The 23355-nt window shown below is 49.6% G+C and overlaps 1 protein-coding gene across 1 annotated transcript; it reads right to left on the reverse strand.

The window, feature by feature from the left end:
- Positions 1 to 3489: 3489 nt before the first annotated feature.
- On the reverse strand, positions 3490 to 22565 carry LOC149351531 (lysosomal aspartic protease-like). The gene is made up of 7 exons (XM_089577041.1): positions 22495 to 22565; positions 15189 to 15282; positions 14515 to 14635; positions 13931 to 14372; positions 9646 to 9787; positions 3732 to 3830; positions 3490 to 3642 (listed from the first exon to the last, which is right to left on the reverse strand). The coding sequence occupies exons 1-7, from the start codon at positions 22557 to 22559 to the stop codon at positions 3490 to 3492; spliced, it is 1116 nt and encodes a 371-aa protein (XP_089433167.1). The 5' UTR covers positions 22560 to 22565.
- Between the last annotated feature and the right edge of the window lie 790 nt (positions 22566 to 23355).

Genomic DNA, 23355 nt, shown 5'->3' on the forward strand with positions numbered 1-23355 from the left:
GGTTTCCAACGTTCCAGTTATGCCAGTTTTTTTTCTTCGGCGAAAGGTCGGATACTTTTCTAACAGACCTCGTATGTGGCGCACGATCGACCTTATGTCTGGCTGCCTTTACTCGATGCATGCGTCTCTCGGAGTTTGGATGCGTGGGCAGAGTGATAGTAGGATGATGATGTGGCTATGTATGACGGGTTCACGGGATGCAGCATGGTTCAGAAGCCTGTCAGTGTTGTTGTACTTCCATGCAAGAAAGAGAAAGAAAAGTGCCGCGTGACTTAGCGGTGCGGTAGCGTGTCTGACTCACAACCCAAAGATCAGGGGCTCGATTCCCGACTAATTACTCCAATATTCTTTTCAGCACAATTAATTTGCTTTATATATTTACAAGTCCTAATGACGTTTTATTGCAACCTCCGAATAACCAGTTTTCCGCTGTTTTAATCACTTTTCAAATCCGCCTCTCCACGTGTGACGTAGCCACCTTTTCGGCCAATCCGCCGGATGTTCTGCACAACAGGAACGTTACGCTGTCACGTAATAAACCTCAGTTGCTATTAGGGCCTGTGTAGTCTCGTCACGTCTTTGTCATTTGCGCTGTTTCCCTCACGTAACTTCATGCAACAACTACCTCGCCAAAATACCCTCTTGGCATTGCATGCTCGGCGGCAAGGCGGAGCTTCTCCTGTCTCGTCTGCCGCCCATCCTGCAGTTTACTTTGTAAGAGTAGCCCTCGAAGGCCTCGTAGATAGCCAACACTCAGAAGGCTTTGGGAGGTACCAATAAGACAGCCAGGTTTTTAAGCGAAAGCTTTAGTGGCCTAGCAGGAGCCAAGATCACCGGGAGGCCGTATTTGACCTTCAAGCGGAGGAGCGGTGGGGTGTATCTCAGTCTCGCTCGTATTTCCTCTCCAGAAGCTAACATGTTTTTATTTTTGTCTTGGCATTTCAGTTCTCTTGTTCGCGTTTTATTTCTTGCTGATAGTGCAAAGCTGTCCCATTGCTTCACGGCGGAGCTTCATGGCCATTAAAAGTACTCAATGACTATGGCTTAAACATTCACAGATTACTCCACGCCGTTCCAACCGCGCTACTCCCCTACCCCAAAATATAGTTCAAGGGACCAGTCGAACGCCGCCCTATCCGCCCGGCACTAGCCGGAACCGACTGGCCCACATCGATACGTGTTAGGTTCTGCACAGCTTCGCGACTGCCTCGCAGGTATCCTCTTCACTGGGATTCAATGACCGCTTACCTCTGATTGGCGGCGCGGCAGCTTCAGTGGTGTCATGACGGCGGCAACACATGCGGTGAATGACGGCTGGGGAATGCTGGTCGCTGCACCGTTGCAGCGGCGGGTAGAGCTCACCAGGTTATATTGCGACAGCTCGATCACTTTGTGAAGTGCTTTGCTGCAGAAGTCGATTTAATGCCTAAATGGGGCGTAAACAGAATCACAAAATCATAAACGCGAAAACTAAACGATCTGAGACGCATCGTAAAGCAGTAGTGCGACGTACGTGATCCTAATGGAACGAAATGGGCTGTAGAACAAGACTGGTTCTGCTCCTTCGTTTGAATGCACGAGGTTCCGTTGTTGCCTTGCGCGGAGCGCGTGCAGCCGCGAGAATAAGCGAACGCTGGATCTTGGCACGCGCGCCGTGTATGACCGTGTGGACGCTTCGGTTTGGTTCGAGGCAATGAAAGGCGCAGTATCTGTATCACTTCTCGGTGGACGCCACCCCTGACGGAACGGAGGAAGGTGGGCTCGAACGAAGAAAGAAAGAGGTGCCGTAGTGGAAGGCTCCGGAGTTTCACTAGCTTTAGTGCCTAAAATTTTTATTTACCTTTTATTTTCAATTTATTCTTAATTTTTTTTTCTCATGGTACACATACTTATTCGCGCACTGTAAGTAGCAAGGCAACGCATTTACTAGGTCCTCCTTTGTTTGCCAAAAAGCAACGCGATTTTGCGGCCTTGCGTGCTCGCCTCGCAATTTGAAAGTCCTGCGGTTCCCCGCACCTCCGGAGGAAATTTTATTAAGGCGAAAGCCTTTAATGCTTCATACTGTCGTGACCAAGACGTGTTAGCAAATTTGTCCGCGTTTCAGATTGGTCGAAATGGTTGTGACGTCATTGCCCGCGAATTTCAAACGGGGCCAATTGTATTTTGACTAGTAACCGTGCGACCAACTAAATGGATGTTATAGTGACGCTCCAAGTAAGTGGGACTGAGTTTAGTTAATTAGTTAATTAACCAATTAGCCTAATTAACCTTTCTAATAGGACCAGATAAATAAATAAAACCGAGTAAGAAATTTGTCGAGTTGGGGAATCGAACCAGGGTCACTGGAGTGCGAGATGAGCACGCTAACCACTCCGCCATGCCAGCAGTGAGTACGGTGTCTTCGTTCACCCCCATCTTCCTCCCTTCCCATTACGGCGCGGTTCAGGTGTACACCGAGATATGCGAGACAGGTACATTTCCTTTCCCCAAAAACCAATTTACCGTCGAGCAAGGCGTAGAGATGAACGGGCGATGGCATTCTGTGGACTCCCTGGCAGTGTTACAAGACGCTGTCGCGTTCCACTCTTGGAGGCGAAGCTTAACATCTGAACCACACATCAGTGACTCAAGCAGCAACACCGCGCTTAAGGCTTTCGCCTCACCGCACTTTAGGTCAACAAAGTGCCCCTCTGAATTTCTTCATTGCGCCCCTCTTTCTCTTTCTTCTTTCACTCCCACTTCCCCCCTTCCTGTACGGTGCGGTTCAGGTGTCCACCGAGGTGACAGAGAATTACAACACCATTTCCTTTCCTCAAATAGCTTTGCGTTCAGAGGGCAAGGCATCGCGCCGAACGGGTGGTCGCGTTCCGTGGACCCCCCGGCAGCGCTACAGCACGCTGTCGCGTTCTGCTCCTAAAGGCGAAGATTAAGCGCCATTAATTGGCAGTTAATTAATGCACCAACAGAATGTGAAAGTGTAGTCGCTCACTTTACTCGTGGCAGCATTCATCGCCACATGCGCAACAATCGCGTAGCAGAATGCAGCACTCAGGCTTTCGCCTTTCACCACTTTAGTCGCTAAAGTTCCTCGTAATTTTTTCTCTCTGGTACCACGGTGACGTGACCTGGTTTTTTTGGGACCATTGCTGCTGGTCAACGCCGACTCCGTGTTTCGTTGCCGATTAGCCTCAATGCTTTCGCATTAATAATTTCTTCCACCTGGGGTCTTTAACGTGCACTGACATCGCACACCACACGGGCGCCTCTTGCGTTTCGCCTATACACCGAAACACAGCCGCTGCTGTCGGGTTCGAACCTGGATACTTGACGGAGTGTACAGTTACCGACGACGGATAAAAATTGCTCGAGCAGGAAACGGAAGCAGCATCGAGTGACGACACTTTTATTTGCCTTGTATTTTGTACTGAAGCGCGCTCCTGCACAAGGGGCGCTCCTGTGTCCTTCCACGCAGGCAGCGAGGATATGCGGCTAGACGGCAGTGGCGAATCCGACCCGGTTCTGGCCCCTGTCGAACACGGTGTAGTACTTCTGCGTGAACACCGCACCGAGAATCCACAGCGGCGTAGTGCCTCCCTCGGAGATGCGGGTGAAGCACTCTTCGGTGCCGGACCCCGTCGGGATCTGGGAGGAGGCGCCGCAGCATCAGCGCAGTTGTTGGAGAGTTCTTTTTCCCTTTCAAAACGCGCCACACTGGCTCGGCTCGCGCTTACCCTAATGGTGTAATCCGCTCCTTGCAGAGCGTATGTCTTTCCGCCGAGAATGACATTGATTGGCGGCAGGCTGGGGATGCCGTTGCAGTCAACTTGGAACTGCAAGCAAAGCGAAGAGAACAGTAACTAGAAGCACAGTCACTGGAGTGGCAGACTCACCACTGTAAAGACAGGAACGCTATCGTATCATCCTTGAATACGAAAAGGCAATGAAAAAAAAATACACCGGCTAAACTGCCTAACACGAAAAATTCATCGAAAAGCTGACCCCGCGGCTGCGTTCCCGCTGCTGTTCCTACTTTGCGAGCCCGCTGGTCATCCGTTGACACACATTTTGGAGGCGGCGGCTCCGTCGACGGTCCCGGCACGGCCAAGGGGGCAGCTAGTTCGGATGCTTACCTCTCCCGAGCATATGCTAAGTTCATGTGGCGACGGCGTTCGGTTTGACCGCGAGGCGTCTGGCTTCGCGTTCCGCCTCATGTACGTACACTGGATTCTGCCATTTACCGACGCTTCTCACGCTAGCGAGCGCGGCGAATCTCGGCTGCAGGCTGTGGCTTATCGGACGGTGCCGCGTCTGTCATGGCGAAGGAGCGGCGAGCCTCGCGTGACCTCTGGGCCGCAAAGAAGACGAAGTGGCCACGGGTGCTTGAGGCTGCCCAGTCCTCCCTGCCCGCGTCTCACGCTACCGCCGTCGTCTTCGGCAGCGGCGCGCGCTCACGTGGCTGTGGAGACGTATATCTATACATCACTGAAGTTCATCGCGCTTGAGCTCTTATGTAACAGAAAAAAAAAGAATATTGCGCCTAAATACTCGGCTATAGTGATGCATTTTAATATATTGCAAACAGCCCGCACTATGTAGTCCACTTTTTTCGCGACAGCGTATACAGCTCGTTCGGTCGAAAAGCTGCGCTACCCGGCCCCTTGTAAGGGACTGGATCGCGCTGACGAGCGCCTCCTCATCAAAATTCTTACTAACACTGTACTGTGCCCGGCGGTACTTAAACATTTCAACGCATCCTTTGATGGCACGTGCCAGTTCTGTGGGGAGGTGGCTGACACCTTCCACATGGTTTGGGCGTGTCAATCAAACTCATCTATCCCCCCCAACCCCAACCCCACCAGAGAGGACTGGGAGGCGGCCCTGCTCGGCTGTCAAGACCTAAAGACCCAAAAGGTCTTAGACGCGGGCGGCGTTGCTTGCCAATGGGGCCCCGGAATAGGGGCTCCACCTAGTATTGTTAGGGGAAAGGGCCAATAGGGCCTACCCCAATCACCTCTCTGTAAATATTTATTGCACTATAAATGTTTTTCACCACCACCGTCGTAGTAATTGTGAGCACCGCGCGTCGGAAAAAATCGTATCATGCCAACCGTTTGCCACAGAATGTTCGGGATGGTGTCATACGATTCAGCGTTTCGTGCAGCATAAACGTACTAGTTAATTTAGAGCCTAGCTGGCGGCTGGGATTCGAACCGGCGACCTATAATCGGGGCTGCGTATCATGCGTGGTTCGGGTGTCCACCCAGATGTGAGGCAATTACTGCGCCATTTCCTTTCCTCAAAAATGCGTTGCGTTCAAAGGTGTTTCTAACGGGCCAAGCGTCGCACCGAACGGGCGATGGCGTTCCGTGGACTCCCTGGCCGCACTGCAAGACTCTGTCGCGTTCCACTCTTAAAGGCGAAGCTTAAGCGTCTTCCAAACCTTTGGGACAGCAATGCCTTTAACAAGAAAGGGTGCGCTGCGAAAAATAAAGAAAGGATATTGGCCAGTATTGTTGCGGGGAGTAGCTCGACAATAAGCTGAAATGGTTTTCCAAAGTTGGTGTGGCAGCATGCGCGGACATGCGGTCCGACCAGAAACAGCAGTCGGTCGTACACAATGCTTTTAAAGCTTCTCGTCCATATCATTCATGCTAGCATCAATGGCCGTTGCTGGCGGATGGCCAGCTAACTCTCAGCGCGTGATTATGCGCACCAGCGTCCCCATTTCTCGATGGGTGCATACGCTTTTCAACAAAACAAATGAGCTACCCAGCCTAATTAGTGACTATTTGTTGCACTATCATAGCGATCAGCTTCAGAGGTAACCCTGGCGGAAAGGTTGCTGCATGTATTGTTATGACAGGTGGTATAGTATAGTTCCTCGCCAACGGGACGCGGAGTAAACTTTCTGACCATTCTTTGAATGCCACTGGGGATCATTTGGACTCCGTTGGCCTTCGTTCACTTGTAGATTTGGTTAGCTTTCTTTGCGTTTGGCTAGACGGCTTTGGGATTCCATGACAAAGCCATCAACAGAGTATCATCCGCTAAAGTATATCAATGTCACCTGTGGCATAGCTTACTGAAAGGTCGCGAGGGTCTTGCGATATGCTCTTCTGAGCGTTCATCACGCTTTGTCGCAGTACTGTTTTACTGTCTTTTTTTTTGTTTTTCAGAATACACACTAAATAATGTTGGGATATTTTCCAAAATGCAGGCTGCCCGGCGTACTTAGTGCAAGACGGGATCATGTAGCGTGTCTGCGGGTAAGGAACGTGTTTTTGAGAGTAAACATTTTAGCGCATACATTTTTCATGACAATTTTCAGGAAGAGAAATGAGCAGCTACAAGCGTTACTTGGACAGTACACGTCCTGGCCTCCGAGATCTGCACTAATAAGTGGATTTTATGGCGCCAACAGGCAACACGCCGGGAGGAGAAATAGAATACTCAAGTTTTACTCTTTTTTTTTCACGCAGGAATGCATTTAGCCCCTATTTTATAGGGTCTTGACTCGAGGCTTATAAGAAATTCATCTTGTCAGACTAAGAGGCCAGCATCGCACTGCAGACAAGCTAATTCCAGTCCACAAAGGGAGCCAGTTTCAACGCCTGCTGAAATATTAGCAAGGGAGACATATTCTTGCGCCCCCAGAGTACGCAGTTGCAGAAGTCTGAACATTAAAACACCTGACGGAAAGGATGTGAGAGCGCTAAGACAGGGCAAAGGGAACGACACACACACTTGCGCCAATGAGCCCATACACCAGCTCTCTTCTAGAGTTACAACACCTACGCTGTCGGCGGAACACCACGCGGGATATAATTAAATACACCGCAGCTGTGGCTTAGTGCTTCGGGCTTCCGCTTCGTATGCGGAAGGTTTGGGGTTCGATCCCCAGTGCCGCCGGGTACCCACCGGTTATCTAATGGGTACAATCGCTCCCCTGGCCTCGTGTTCGGCTTCTCTAGGGGGAAATGCTTTGGAAAAACAAGCCTTTCATTCTACGCCGCGTAGGCGAAATACACGTCAGTTACAAAGCTTTTTCACCAAGCTGGCCTTACGCCATTGTAATAGAATCATCATCACCTGATTAAATGTGTGACTTTACCTGACTCTATCGACACAAAAAGACGCAGAAAGGCGAAGATTTAGAGCCCTCTACTCACAACAGCTTACCAACAGGACTGCCGAAAATCATTTTTTCGTTGACACTGGACTTACTGGTGACAAATGTGGCATAACAATAGCAAACGAAACAAACACACCAGTCATGAAAAGAGGTGCTTCGCAACAAGTGAAGCTAAAGTCGTAGCTATAATGGAAGCTTTTAAATATATGCAGGAGTATCACTAGACGAACACGTTCCAACTCCCTCCATGTTTAAGAATTCACAAGGATCCTGCAGAAACATCACTGATAGACTCATAGCAGCCAACCTCTTAGACAAGTGCAAGTGCAGGCAGTGAGAAGTTATTCGGATCCCGGGCCATTCGGATATGCTAGGAATCGAAAAAAGCAAACTCGCTGGTCCGTGCGAATGCTGACCCGGCGCCAAGAATTCCGAGTGAACGGAATCCTACGTGATGTGAGAAGAAACGCACTTGCAATGCACTGTAACAGCTCATATTCGTCTTCCCTCACAATTTCTTCACCGGTAACGAGGATCACTATTTAGTCAACAAGCACAAATGAGAACTTTACATCACTCAGGCGCCTCACAACGTATAGCTTTCCGCAGAGTGAACCAACTTCCATCCTCCAGTATATAGATTTTGCCTTGAGCTACCTTTCTGCTCACATACTTTATTACTTTATGGGGCTGCCCATAATGAAGAGGTTAATCGCCTAAATCAGGAAGAAGAAACGTGTCTTCGAAGCTGTGTCTGACTCTAGAGGCAACTTGAACAAATCAGCAAATTTTAGTCAGACATACAAAACAAACATCGCAGCTACGCCAGGACTAAAAACAGTGGGGGGGGGGGGGCATCGATCATATAGGGACGAATCCAAGGCCTGGCACTATTGCTTCCATGTCAGTCCGTCTGCAAAAACTTGCTGATCGGCCAAGCGTTGCGAGGACGTGGAGGAAGAGCACATATTTGTGACGTCGTACCAAGGATGCAGCACTCTCCTCGGAGGCGTGCTTTTCTACGTTTGCCGAAGCGCGGGTCATCCCCGCGGAGGAGCTCTGCAAGACGCTGGTGTGAATACTTGGGCGGAGCTTACTGCCAGCCGGATCAGAAAGACGCTGGGAAAAGCGGCCATACTTAGAAAGCCGGCTGAGTAGCTCGCTTTGACCACTGCGCTTTCTTGCATAGTGCTGTACGACGTGAGTGCAAGTTGAAGAACCCTAGCTGGTCGAAATTAATTGCGTATTTACTCGAATGTAACGCGACTTTTTTTTTAACCGATAATAGAAGTAAAACGTCATCCCTGCGTTTGCGTTATAATCTAATATTCGCGTTAAAATCGAATATTACGCGCATACAAAAGCACACTATGCCGTATTTACTCGCATATGGGTTGATGCGTCGTGCGGGTCGGCCCTCAGCTTTGGGAAACGGAAAACAAAACGGCACTGGTCGACCAACGGAAGCTCTGAGCCACAAATACCGATCAACACATATCGGAGTAGCGACCGAGCACTCAGAAATTACTCGCCAGAGACGGCGTACTTGCGTACCAAGGAAACGAGAAAGAATACGGGGGACTTGAAGGCGTCGTAAAGGCTTTAAGTTCGTTCTCTGAAAGTTGTCAGACTCGCTCAATCCGGTTCGGGTGCACGGAAAGCTTGGCGTTGCCACTGCACGCGAAAAGGCGCCCTCGCTACTTTCCTGGCTATCGCTATCTGACGCACTTATCAGCGACATCGAAGCCACGCAATTTTCCGACGGCTCCGCTGAAGTCGACGACTTGTTTAAACGTTGCCGCGAACTTCGGCCACGGACGTTCGGGAGGCATGACTCGCCGCTCGGTTTGACGACTGGCAGAACTTTCGTTTTTACGACAAGGCATCTTACTCGCGTTACAGTCGTGTTTTTTTTTGCCCGTTTTGCGCCCGCAAAGTCGGCCTTCAGGTAACAATAGTGGTCCTCCACTACACAGCGCCTCTTTCTGTCTTCTGTCACCCCTCCTTCATCCCTTCTCTGACGTCGCTGTTCAGGTGTCCACCGAGACGGACAGTTACTGCGCCTTTCTTTTCCTCATAGCAATTATTTGACGCCGTGAAGGCGCAGCGCTTTCGAGGTTTAAACCAATCGGCTCAAACACAAAACGTCCACTACCTAGCGGGTAACGCTTTTGTCAAGGCCGACGTGATGCAAACTGAACAGCTTTGTTTCGCAGATAATGCCTAAATGATGGCTGCAAACTCGTCTACAAACGTAAGACGTCGTACATCGAATATGGACGTTAAGCGTAGCCATGTTGCTCTCCCTCCCTCTATTTTTTCTAACCTCCGCTTGCTGCTGTGAATCTACGCTTTACGCTGATGTGCGCAGGAACATTTTATGTACACATGCTGTGTTTTGCGCGCAACTTGGATGTGCAAGAGTGCCTTCTGATTACTGAAAAGGAAAGACGCGCCTGTGTTATTCAGGGCAAACGAACATGATTCACGTAAACTTCAGTAGGCCAACTTACGTATCCGATATCCGTGCGAGTAGCCCCAATAGCCCTGTTCAGGGCTTGCACCTCATCTGTCGGACCGCTGAGGAAAGAGGTTCCGGAGTCGACGACAGCGTTGCAGCCGCCGGTGCAGACGCTCGTGGATTGCACTTGCAAGCTGTAAAATACGGTAAGGGAAGTGAGGGGGGGGGGGGACATGGGCATTAGCATGGAGAAGAAGATAAAACGGAAAGGCAAACAAGAAAAAATAACGCTAAATCGGTTATGAAATCAGCCATGAAAGAGCGCCGCTATGCGGCCAGGTAAGAAAATCATACCCAGAAATTTTGGACAAGCCTATGCTTCAATAGGAAGTTGTTTTTCAACGCAACTTTTTCATAAGTCGTAAGATTCCACTGTAATAAATCACTATATGCGCAGATCTCCCCTCGGCAGGCTTGAATGTTCTTGCTATAAACATTTTCGCTATTGTTAAAAACGTTCCCCAATGGCTTTCTATGGCATTATTAACTACTCAAGGCGAGCGATGGAACGAATGAACGAAAGAAAGATTTTGCCACGCAACGGAAGAATGGACTTTCAATATTTCCATAACAGCTCCTTAGAATATTCTACAGTCGTCTCACAACTAAAATTGATGTCCAAGAATCCTGGAAGGGTAGAACTCTTTGAATTGCTGGTTCTTTCTCGATTTCTTGCCCCACCGCGGTGGCTCAGTGGTCACGGCGCTCGGCTGCTGACCCGAAAGACGCGGGATCGATCCCGGCCGCGGCGGCTGAATTTCTGGAAGGCGAAATTCTAGAGGCCCGTGTGCTGGGCGATGTCAGTGCACGTTAAAGAACTCCAGGTGATCGAAATTTCCGGAGCCCCTCACTACGACGTCTCTCATAGCCTCAGTTGCTTTGGGACATTAAACCCCAATAAACCAAACCAACCATCTTTCTCGATTTACGATTTTTTTAAAGCATGAAATGCTTTTAGCTCCCGGGAGTTGTCGGCAGTGGGGTGACGTCACGCCGAGACCGAGAGCCAACATCCGGGCACTGAATTCCACTCATCCGGGCACTGAAACGAGAGCATCCGGGCACTGAAACGAGAGCATCCGGGCACCGTACGATATTTAACGAGACTCTCTAAGAGAGAGGGCCGCTTAGAGCAAGAGGGGAGCTCCAGGGCGAGAAGGGCTTTGGGCGGAAAAACTGCTTCAGCGCCGTCCCCAAGGATGACGCTGCGGTCCCACACTCACGCATGTAAAAGACTGGCCGCTGGGCCTTCAGCGCATGACGTTTTCCCCTTTGGCAGGCAGATGTATACACGCTCGCGGAGTATTCGAACGCGCTGCATATACATTCTTGTCAGGCCTGCGTCTCGTCGTGTCCGCGTACGCTTCTGCATCGTCCTGCATTTCAATGCCGCCACCGTCGCAGCTACTTAAGCTGAGCAATGGAGCCTGATGAAAGGAGAGGTAGGAAGCGTCTTGCGGAAAGCGATCGCTTTGCGAGTGATACGCCTCAGCAGAAGACTGCTCGCCGTAAACATTTCATGCTTACTCTACTCTCGGTTACGGTCAGGCTCGCTGAATCTCAAATGTAGCGGCCTTGTGGAGGGCACGTGTGGTGTCAGCATTTGGGGGGCCCACTTCTCAAATCTCACTGCGCGGAAGAAATGTTTTTGAGTGAAACATGCCCCTGACCTCGGTTTCACGAACGGGAAGTTTGGGGAATTTGGCGCCCGCTTTTACGGCATCATCTGTGGCTTCCCCTGAAAAGTGGTTCATCTGAGTGCGACAAAGTATACCACGTGTTTCAGGGAAGCCCGCCACTAACTTAAAAATAGGGTTTTAAGATAAAGCATAGGGGCAGTGCAATGGCCAGGAGTGGGGAGCACCGCAGCGCGGGCGGGGCAGCGAACGTCACGTGGTACTTGCGGCACGGACTGACGGGATTTGGTGGACGTAGCTTTGGGCTCCCCGCAGGCGCGCAATTTTTCGAATGGCGCGAAAAGTAGCCCAAAGTGTTTTCAGCCAGAGCAGCGAGGGTAATCGCGCTTTCGAAATTTTAAAAACTGTTATGGTTATTACTAACGGCCGGCTACCAGTCACTAATTGCAGTCAGGCACTTATCAGTAATAGTTAAAAATTTAACTATTAGCATTTAGTTAACCACTTTGCTAGCTAACAAGATTCGCCTGTTTTTCTACGCCCGCCAATACTGGTACTTCAACGACGCAGAAAGCTTCGCTTTACCTCGACAACCCTATATTTAAAAATTAGTGCTGGGCTTCTCTGTAACACCTAATATATGCCGCTTCAAAAGATGTAACCGATTAAGTGACTTAACTTGTTCTCACAAACGCTCGCGCGTCAGTTTGCCTCATTTCATCGTTTTTGTGCTGATGGCCAATTTCGAGAACCAACGAGAAGCAGCGAAGTCCCTGTCCATTCCCGAACCGTTATTGCGTAGAAAATGTGCTGGAAAGAAGGAAACGGCTGCAGCGCACCCCACCGCCCTGCGCCGCTTCAAGGGGTCGCGCGAGTGTTGCCGTCAATGAACTGACGGCTTTGAAATGGAACAGAAACAATGTTCCCTGCCTAGCACTTTGATTAGATTGGTTTATATTGTTCAATGTCACAAAGCGACTCAGGCTTTGAGGGATGCCGTAGTGAAGGGCTCCGGAAATTTCGACCACCTGGGGATCTTTAACGTGCACTGACATCGCACAGTACACGGGCCTCTAGAATTTTGCCTACATCGAAATGCGACCGCCGCGGCCGGGATCAAAGCCGCGTCCTTCGGGTCAGCAGCCGAGCGTCATAACCACTGAGCCATCGCGGCGGCTTTAGAACTTCGATCAACCTCTGCTGTGCACAATGGATGCGGTTTCTCTCACGCGTTGTTCCAGCTTTCTTCTTGGGGCCACTTTTCAACAAATTGCGTTTTTTTTTTTCATGAATAGTAGTACAGTCGACTAGGCTGTATCTAATTCGAAGGGAATCGCGAAATAGTTCGACATATCGATAATTCAATATATAAAAATCACAGGACGGTTACCACTGTGTAAAGCGAGAATCAGTAACAGCTGTTTATTTATTTATTTGTACCTCACAGGCCCCGAAGAGCATTGGGTGAGGGGGGCATCTCAAAGAAAAGAAATATACAGAAATAAAAACAAAACAAAATAACGGTACAACGGACGTGGTACAAAACAAATGCATGAAAGGAACCCAAAGTTAATACAAAAAGGAGTTAAAATAACATTAAATGCTAAAATAGGAAATAAAAACCCAACTCTCCGTTTTCCCTCCACGGGCACCGCTATCCGAGTTATCCCCGTGGAAACCACCCTCTAGCTGCGCATTGTTCCTCTCTCTTCATACCCTTCTCATTTCACGGTAACCACTCTCCAGATGGTTCCCACTGTAACCACCTTCCGGTCTGTCGCCATACTTTCATTCTACGGTCACCTTTCTCGTTTAGTTCCCGTGGCAATCCGTCTCCGGTTGCGCATTCGTAATGCTCGCCATACCCTCCTCCTTCCCTGTCATAAGATGTCCAATCCTGCTACCAGTACATTATAAATAGTCTCTTTAAAATTAAAGTACAGTCGGGTCCCGCCATCCCTTCGGCAGCGAAGCGAGGACCGCCGCTAAGCTTTGGTATTTCGGTTGGCTTCACCGCACGACAGCAATGTGGTGTAGAAAATGAGTACAAGGGACCGAAGGTCACCCTCAAGCACACTCATGTTCACCTCGTCAAAGAGTTTCACAATGATAGCGCTGCCAGAAAGTTCCCAAGGCGGTTCAGCCGACCCGTCTCCGTGCACGAAAAGGGATCGACGGCGCTGTTAGGAGAAGCTCCACTTGCAGGGGCCTGGCGCGCCGTTCGATGTATCAGATGTTCGGTAAACGCGAACAATAGTGCTATACTTTAGCAAGGGATTTTCAAGCCGATGTTAGACTGCTCGATGGGAATTACTCCATTTATCCGGATTTGATTTGGTGATAAAATAACGCATACTGTTAAAAAGAAAGCTGCCTAGAAAACTTGCTTTCGTATTTTCTTCCGAAGCTAAAACCACGTACTCTTTGCCGAGACAAGATTATACTGCACTTTGATGTTTTTGGTGTGTGCAACGGTGCGCTAAACGGTCTCGCCGCCTGCACTTCGATAAAGCTGCCACGTCCCATAGTCTCCCCTCTTTCATCTCCAAGGCACCCCCCATCCCAACATCTACCCCTTTTCTCAGGTAAACTTCAGCGCCTTCATCATTTGCACACTGCTGGGACACAGGGCTTACTTACTTGTCCATCCTGATCTGCCAGTGAGCCTGCTCGGTGACAGGCACGTAGCTGACGTCGCCCGTGTAGCGCTGCGCGTTGATGCCGCCGAAGTAGATTTCCCCGCCGTTCTGCTCGCTGGGTTGCTTGGCCAGGTAGAGCGAGAACACGGGCTGGCGCACGACGCCCTGCCTGACCATGGCGTCGAAGAGCGGCAGCTGGGCGTTCTGCGAGATGCTCGGGTAGGCCAGACCGAAAATGCCGTCGTACTTGGCGTTCCTGAATAGCTTGCCGTCAGCGTGCGTCATCTCGGCGAACTTGTACTGCGTCACTGTTGCGGTCCCGATGCCTACGTTGTCGATGCTCGTGATGCCGCGCACCACACCACCGTTGTAGCGGATCCTGATGTACCGCCCGCTGGCGGTGTAAGTGCTGGACTTGCTGCTGTCGTACTTAGCGTGGTTATCTGCGATTAGAGTGGGTTCAGGGACGCAGGGAGTGAGGTGGACGATCAGAACATAATTGTGTTCGGCAAGGCGCAGACAGACGGGACGGACGGATAGTTAGAAAGAACAGAGTGTGACTCGTTTGCTCATGCCTGTACTTACCGCACTGCATGGTGCCATCACAGTTGATAGAGGGCACCCAGAAGTTACTGGAGCCCGTGTCCATGAGCAGCTTGAAAGACTGGGGCGGGGTGCCGATCGTCAGTACTCCGAAGTACTGCAACTGTTTGGAATGGAAGACAAAACAAAATCACTGCCGCCTCTCGTCTGAATGAAAATGGTAATTTCCGTGGTATGTCTATAGTTGCTTCACGAAAAGCCACTCCTCCAAAGCGACTCTTCTCTGCTTGAGGAGCCCTATGCTTGATCTCGAATGCGATGCAGCAGTTGCACGAGCGAAGCCCGCCGCGACTGCCACCGCACCCATGTCAAGACACAGGAACGCCAGCGGCAACGCAACAGCGAAACACGGAGACTCGATCGATGCTCTGGGGCACAAGAACGAGGCCCACAATGATTTTTCCAGGACCTCCCACACCTGTTCACGGCATTTACACGATACAGATAGCGGCGCGTGCGCAAGACACGCGCGATTTTCCTTCGGCGCCGTTCATTCCGTGGCGTGCATTCCGGTTTCTGCAAGTACCAGCACTGTGAGGTGCCGGCAGAACAACGCCACTTCGCAAGCATAAAATGCTCCAAGGACCTTTGTAAACCTTAAAGAAGGAGCGGTAACTTAAGTCAAAGGCGATGCTGCATCTGCCTCATATACTTACATTCAGATGGTTGGCGAGGATTACAGGGATAGGGTCGCCAGGCGCCCGTTCCAGAATCTCGGTAACATTGGGGTCTTTCCATCCCAACTGGATACTGGACAAAGAGCAGATAGTAAAAAAGATAATGAAATGTGCAAAACACGAGCGTTGGCTTCGTTCGTAGCTATGTGCTGGCCGAGAAAGAATAGCTTTGTGGAAGTGCGGCCTTGAGCTACATGATCTCCATTGAGTTATTCACTTGGCGTCGCCGTTTTTTCGATTGAGGATCAGAAAAACGCAAATACCATCCGAGTAGTTTTGCTTGCCATGGCTGTATACAGAAGCGACGCCTGGTTCAAAAGACGAAGCCTGACGGGAGCGTACGATGGTGCTAGCCTTGGCATCTTGTTCTAAATATTGCGAAGATCTGCTAACGTTAGTGAAAAGGGAAATAATATTGCTTGAGCGCGTTGCTTCATCTTAGCAAAAGAAAGTGCTAAGCAGTGTCATGGCCCATGTTCGTGGACCGGTTCGAATCAGGAACGACGCGGTCGGAGACGGAGTAGCGAGATCCGAAGGGGGTGCTGGCGAAGACCCTACAGGCTCATTCTACATATTTACAGCAGTCAAGTTCCGCACGTGAGAGCACGCGAGAAAAAATGAGGAGGTAGCACAGAGTTGTGTTCCACTGGCACACACTCACCGCTACTGGGGTCCCAGACTAGGGACCTCCACCTAGTGCTTGTAAGGATTGGTCTCTTACGGGCTGATCCAAACATACATCCTGTACCTTCCTAATAAATTTTTTCACCACCACCACCCACCAGCCCTGCTGCTTTAATACAGTCTGGCATTAAAGCAGCCAGACTGCTTTAATACCGTTTCAGTTCGTTACGGACTATCCAATCAGCGAATCACTCGTGGAATCTTGAGGAGACGCCCACAGCAAGAGGCGTGATCTGTGCCCTCTCGCAACTTTTTCGATGACGATGGCGATTATGCCGCCATGACGCAGCACTTCTGGCAGCGACGGGGATTCCCTACCAGGTCAAGTAGACTTCGCTGAAGCCGTGCTTCGACCAGGGTGACCTTTGAACTCCATTTATAAGAAGGTAACCACCTCCGAGGACGTCATCCTCTTCTGTTCGCAGCTACCCGTGGGAAAAGACGGCTTGCTTCCCCTGCCGTCGCCATTCTCAGTGCAGGGAAGATGGTAGTGGTGGTGGTGGAAAACATTTATTGAGGCTATATACAGGAGAGAGCGGGGACTGGCCTTAAGGGCCATCCCCTAACGAATTTTAGGACGGATCCCTAGTCCGGGATCCCAGTCGCTTCCGCGGCAGCTCGGGCCCTAGCCACAAGAGCTCGTTGGCTGTCTAAGGTAGAGCAGCCGAGCAGGGCAGCCTCCCAGCCCTCTCGGTTAGGTGAGGGGAAAGGAGGGAAAGCGGGGTTAGAGGGGCATGCCCACACCATGTGGTACATGTCCGAGAACGCGCACCCACAATCTGGACACTCCCTGCTAAAAGCCGGATTAAAATATTGCAGCACTGTCGGACACAGTACCGTGTTGGTGTATAGGTGAAGGAGCCAACGCTCCTCGCTTATGGTTAGCCCTTTCGCAGAGGGATGAAATCGTCTATGCTGGGTTTAATATAATTTGACAATGCCTTTGTAAGTGATAGCCGGGTTAGGTTCTGATACCTCAGGCGGCGAATGTCGAGGCGATGCCCGGGAGTTGAGCGCGCGGGCTGAGGCATCTGCAGCCTCGTTTCCTATAGTCCCGCATGTGCTGGGGTCCATATGACGACAGCTGTGTCCGGGCGATCCCGGCACTCGCTTCTATGTCAAATTTTGGCGGCGCGTCGCGAGGTGCGTCCTTGCTCTAGATTCCGACGGGCTCCCCGGGATTCGGTGATAATAACTCGGGAATCTGGTTCTGCAGCGGCGAGTGCTATGGCGTACTCCTCCGCGTGTGTATACGTGTTTTGGTGGATTACTGCGACCGTGTTCCATCCCCCGTGGTGTGGGCCAGCAGCATCCACGAAGAAGACTCCGTAGCGCGAGCCGTAGCGGTCGTGGCGTTTGTCTTTTCCGGCGCCGTCCGGCTGGCGCAGCCCTGAGCCGGCGATGTAGAACTGAACCCATTCCTTCCCGCAAAAAAGGGGGAGGGATCCTTTCTCCTTTCGCCCACCTATTTCTCACAACCAAAACCATTTTCCAACTTCCCATTCCTATAGCCCATCCCATCCCTCTACTTCCCAGGGGAGATTAGGGGAGTCTCGCCGGGCCCGCTCCTCCGGCGGTGGGTCGCTGTAGTAGAGCTTCCCTATTGATTTCTTCCCACCTTCGGGTGGAAAATCTCAATTGCCCACGGGCCAAATCTTTTATATTACTATTGGGCTTACACCCGCGATACAGTACTGGTGCAGGAGAGGAAAATTTTCTTATTCATTTTTTACGCCTCAACTATAATTTGTCGCCGCTGGCGCCGTGGTTACGCCGGGAGTCGAAACCGCGTCGAAGCCTTTCCTAACTCATCGTCGGCCCATGGGAGAGCCCACGTGCAAATCCACTTAGGCTGGAGGTCAGTGTTCGATAATAGGCCTGTGTACGCAATGCCTTATGGCCGTGAGTGTACCGGAAGCTTTGAAGAACTCTAACATCATCTTAATTCATAAGAAAGGAGACGTCAATGAAGTGAAAAATTACAGACCGGTAAGCTTACTGTCTGTTGCCTAGAAGGTATTCACTAAGGTAATCGCAAATAGAATCGGACAACCTTATAGACTTCAATCAGCCAAAAGATCAGGCAGGTTTTTGTAACGGATACCCCACAATAGACCATATTCACACTATCAATAAGGTGTTAGAGAAATGCGCAGAATATAACGAACCCCTATGCAGAGCCTTCATACATTATGAGAAAGCATTTGACTCAGTCGAAATCTCAGCAGCCGTTACGGAATCAGGGTGTAGATGAGTCTTATGTAAAAATACTGGAAGATATCTATAACGGCTGCACAGCAATCATAGTCCTCCATAAAGTCGGCAATAAAATTCCAATAAGAAAGAGTGTCAGGCAGGGAGACACGATCTGGCCAATGCTATTCACCGCCTGTTCACAGGAGACATTCAGAGGCCTGAATTGGTAACAGTTGGGGATAAGAGTTAAGGAAGAATATCTCAGCAATCTGTGATTCGCTGACGACATTGCTTTGCTAAGTCTCACAGGGCATGAATTGAAAAACAGAACGATGACTTGGGCAGGCAGAGCAGAACGGTGGGTCTAAAATTTAATATACAGGAAAGCAAAGCAATACAGTTATGCAAGTTATATATGCAGAAAACACTAGGGCTTCAGGGATACTGAATGTGCCTGCCTCGACGTCTGGATTGATACTGCCACATGCTAGCAAAATATGCGTCATGGTTCTTCACGTTTACCGCACACTGCATATGTGTCGACATCTTGTGCATATTTCTCTTGTACCTTCGCATTGTAGGACATCCTGATCACGCTTCAAACATTCGGGTGCTGTACCTTCAAGTTGTTGTTGTTGTTGTAGCCTGTGACAGAATGGCACATACCCACTCTGGGGGATCGGCCAAGAATCGGGAGGTAAAGGTTGGTATTCACCTGTACGTAGTAAAGGTAAAAGGAAAGCACACGGGAGAGGAACACCGGGGGAGTCTACCACAAGAAGGGCACGGAGAGGATGGAAAAAAATTGGAAAAAAAAACAATTAATAATAATAATAATAATAATAATAATAATAATAATAATAATAATAATAATAATAATAATAATAATAATTACAAATAATAATCATAGAGCGATCTCTTCCTGATTTTCTTTTTCCTCCTTCTATCCCGGTATAGAGTCGGATTCTTTTCCAACCATTAAAATTTGACCGATCATTCAAGTGGGTGTTACACTATTATCTAAAAATTACGAAACTGCCTCACTTCGGAACGTCGAGTTGGCAGTCGCATTGACAGCAGTATTTTTCGTATTATGTGTTGTGAAGATATTTTATTGCGCTGCATAATTTGCGGACAACTTAAAAAGCTGAGTGACTGGTCTATCACGACGCACCGCCTTTTGTACACGCCGCGGTGGCCAAGCGAACGCCGTCGTTTCTGCAAGGTAAATGAGCCGGTAATAGCGATGAGCCAATTAAGATAAACTTTTCTCTCCGGATTTCAGTTAAAGGCTTCACCACTATGGCCGAGCGCCAGCGGCGTCTCCTGCTGGTTTTTGCGCTCATAGCTGCCGTCTCTGATTTCGAGTTGCTGACAAAAGATGCAATCGAAAATTGCTTCGCATTTGCGCTGCCACCGAATGCCCCGGAGCACTTCGTGGAGGGCCTTGCTATCATCCTTGACACAATAATAAGCAGATGATCGTGCATTTTCTGATCAGCCTCTACTTGCACTTGGCGGATGCATAGGACAAAATCAGCTTATAGTAATAAAAAAAAGTGGTGTTGAAAATTTATTGTAAAATAAATACACGAACCGAAAAGGTGTTCACCGTCCGTTACGAGGTTGTATTCAGGGAACAGGCGGCCGGAAACACCAAGTGCACGTTTAAACTGGCATTTAAATGATTCGTTGCATGCACTACGTACTCTGTCGGGCCCGGAAAGTTTTGGCGCCTGAATCTCGCTGCAGATTTATCCTACTCTGTGATTTAGCAGCAGCTCCCGCACTGCGAAAATCGCCTTTGGAATTTCGAGTGCAGTGTTGTGTTTGGAGTAATAAGTACAGCCTCAATAAAGAACAAAAGAGCCCATCGCGCTCGTGAAAGGGACAGTTCTCAGATTCTGTATTGGGACTTGTGCACTTGTGACGTTCTAAATTCTTGGGAAAGAGTGTGAAGTGTTCTTTTCAGCGTCTAGAGCACCGGCAGTGCTACAGAGGACAAGAAAAGTGGCGATGAGATCTCAATCGAGACCTTTAGCATAGCGGACACGTCTACGTTAGACGTCTTCGGTGTGCGAAAAGAGTCTACTGGCAACACTTGCATCCTCAGAACCCTTGCTCACAATAGACGCAGCACAATTTTTTAGTATTGAGTTAGAGATGTAATCGGGGCCAGGAGCTGAATTTACCTTCAATTTCTGGAGTAATGTTGCTATTCCCTGCTCTCAAAAGGATATTTCGCTCGTTCGTGTAAAACCTTGACAGTCTATTCCACTAGCTTGAGGAATGGACTGTGAGGATACAAATTCTAAAAAGTTATTAAAATGGTATGTTCCACCTCAGGAAGTGGGGCATTGTCAATAGTGAGCACGAACGGTGTGGCTTTGAAAGTACGGCGGCCAGCTTTATTGCCCACATGGACATAGCAGGATTTGGAGAGGTTGAGAGAGAGGCCAGTGTCGGCAAGAAAGTTGTGGAGGATATTGAGAGCATTTTGCAGGGAGTCTTGCTGCACCTGAGCTGAGCGATTTGTGGACCAGAGAGTGATATCGTCTGCCATGCGAGTCATTACTGGCCTACCCCGAGCAACTCCTGTTTGTCTGCTGCAGGAGTATGCGCAGCTCAACACACTGCAAGATTTAATTACCCAGAGACAAACCAATAGAGCACGGAAAGTTTCTCTTCGTCCGATGTTCGCGCCTCAACCACCTCCATGGGACTACTGTCACATTACATCAAACAAGCCTGCTCGTCATAAGAAGTCGGAGTTCTTCTCACCGCCGTTACCACAAACTTTTTCTACGCAACATGACAGCTGCATTCTTTACACAGATGTTGCCATAACCCCAACAGAAGGATCAACTACTTTTATAAGCCCGACACACCCTCAACTCTACGGCCGACAAACCTACTCTACTGACACTTCATCACCTCTTTCTTTGGAGCTGCAAGCGATATTAAATGCCATCGCAGCCTTACCTGACGACCCTCCTTATAACCAGGTGCACCTATGTACCCATTCACAAGAAGCCGTGAAGCATCTAAAGAAAGTCCGCGGTACCCTTCGGGTTTCCCAGGCCATACATGCTGCTTGTAAATCTTACCCGGTACCTATACTCATTCACTGGGCACAAGCTCGCACAGATGTCCACAGCATCGCACCTGACATGGCATCTCGTGCCACTGACATTCCACAAACTCCACCTGCCTCTTTGCCACCAGATCCACTTCTGACACATCTAACATCTTCAGCCTCCCTCAGGCAGCGTACACGTGCTCTTATTCCCCCGTGTACTTACCCCCTTCCCCCAACCTATCACGGGTGGAGGAGGTCTCTCTGAGGCGGCTGCGTGTCGGAGTGGCCCTTACGCCTGCAGTTCGCAACCAGTGGCAAAGTGCCAAGATTCCTGCGCCGCAAAAATGCCCTCACTGCGAAGCACCCGCTTCCGACACCAATGTACACCACCTTCTGTGGACATGTCCAGGAACTTTACTGGTGCGCGCTCGAGTTCTTCAAGAGGCAGGCCTGTCTGCCAACAATGACTCTACTTTGCACGTGTGGATAACGAAAAACATTTACGCCCGAAGCTTATGTGACTTTTTACACGCAACCGGGCTTCATGCGTTTTTGTAACATATTCTACCGTTAGTCACTAACACCACGTTTTATGCCGCGCGGCACACTCAGCGTCACAAATAAATAAATAATATTAAAATGGTCAGCTTTCCCTTTCAGGTCCAAGCCGTAATTATTCTCATATAGAAAATTTGGAATGGTACGCTTTGATTGCTGCTGACGTACCTCCGTACGTCATTCGAGTTCGATTTTAATTTTTCGCGTGTAACACCCAGATACGCACTTCCTGCACTGCGCGTTTCTTTTGCTCTCTCTTTAATAGTTTCTTTCATCTTGCACTGCAGTTCAGGTTTTGGCGATTTATAGTAACGGCGATAAAACGGTGTCTTCTATGATCGATGCCCGAAGATTTCTGCAGATCCACGGCTTATCTGTTTGACGCTTGGAAGAAAAGACACAGGACAGGACGCATAACTGCGTTAGTGATATAAGTTTGGTTTTCAGTAGATGCCATGCAGAATCTACATCAAGGGTAGAGGTATGTTGTATGAAGTCAGGCAGGAATGCGTCAATCTCGCGTGGCAATGCGGCATAATCCGCTCGATCATAGCGAAATACCTTACGTGGTGGTGGGTTTCGGCGACGCGTTGCAGTGCATGATAACTGTGCAACGACGATTTCATGGTCACTTATACCAAATGTTAAATCAACGGAAGAAATAAGCGTGCGATCGGAACGAAACAGTCCAGGAGAAAGTGGTGATGAACCCTGGCAATTGATTACGTGAGTGGTAACACTGCTTGACTGTCGTGGCAGTCGACCCACCTGAACTGTCCAAGAGCACCACCGGTGAGGGTGAGTGCTAGAAGAAGCGTAGCCTGGAGCGTCATGCTGGTGGCCAGCTCTGTCCCGACTTTCGTGCCGGAAACTGATTTCTTGGGCAGCGGCGGCGGCGACTACGCTCGCTTAAGTACGCTGCTTATCGACGTCCACCAAAGCGGCGCCGACATCAGCGACGCGTGTGCGTCCTCGGGGCGCTCGCTTTCTTGCAGACTCTCGGCTTGAGTGGACATATTATTGTGCTGGCCGTTGCTTTCGCCCTAACCGGTCATTGCTCTCAGTACGGTTGTTTTAACTTCATTTTTTTTTCGGAAGAAAAAAAAAGAAGACATTATGAGCAGTGACCCGTCGTTCGACTGCGTATCTGAATCCTGGCTTTAAACGCACGGAGCAGTGACCTATTCTCAGTCTGAACGGCTATAGGGGAGTTTATGTGTGTGAGAGAGAACGAACGATTTGTGTCGGGAGTACCAGACAACTCTTCACAGTTGGCGATTATTTCTCATGCACAGCAGAGGCAGACAGGGTTAGCATTCGGGATAACACGGGAAAAACGCTCGAGCAAAATTACAGAGGCGGGCCGTCAACACATTATTTTGAATTCCAGTGCTTAGTCAGCGCGTGCTGTGGACAGCAGGTAAAAGATTTACAGCCACCCGTCCTTTTACACCGTCCCTGCCCTCGATCCATAGTCGAAAACTTGCTGCCGCATTTTTGGGTCAATGACACTCAATACGTTGTTGGAGTATGCGGCGTCTGTCTTTCTGGAAAAAGCTGACTTCTGCAGGTAATTAAGGAGCACGGCATTTTATTGTTGCCTAGAAGTCTAAAAATTGCTCGTTTCTT

Source organism: Amblyomma mixtum, chromosome 3 (genome assembly GCF_055824585.1).
Source record: "Amblyomma mixtum isolate Tamu chromosome 3, ASM5582458v1, whole genome shotgun sequence".
NCBI classification, from domain to species: Eukaryota; Metazoa; Arthropoda; class Arachnida; order Ixodida; family Ixodidae; genus Amblyomma; species Amblyomma mixtum.

What these genes read in the sequence shown, in the direction of transcription:
- LOC149351531 (XM_089577041.1), bottom strand. Translation starts at nt 22,559, where the DNA reads ATGACGCTCCAGGCTACGCTTCTTCTAGCACTCACCCTCACCGGTGGT. An exon ending in GGTGCTCTTGGACAGTTCAG is followed by an intron (nt 15,283 to 22,494) that starts GTGGGTCGACTG and finishes CTCTTTGTCCAG; the next exon opens with TATCCAGTTGGGATGGAAAG. An exon ending in GAGCGGATTACACCATTAGG is followed by an intron (nt 3,643 to 3,731) that starts GTAAGCGCGAGC and finishes GCCTCCTCCCAG; the next exon opens with ATCCCGACGGGGTCCGGCAC.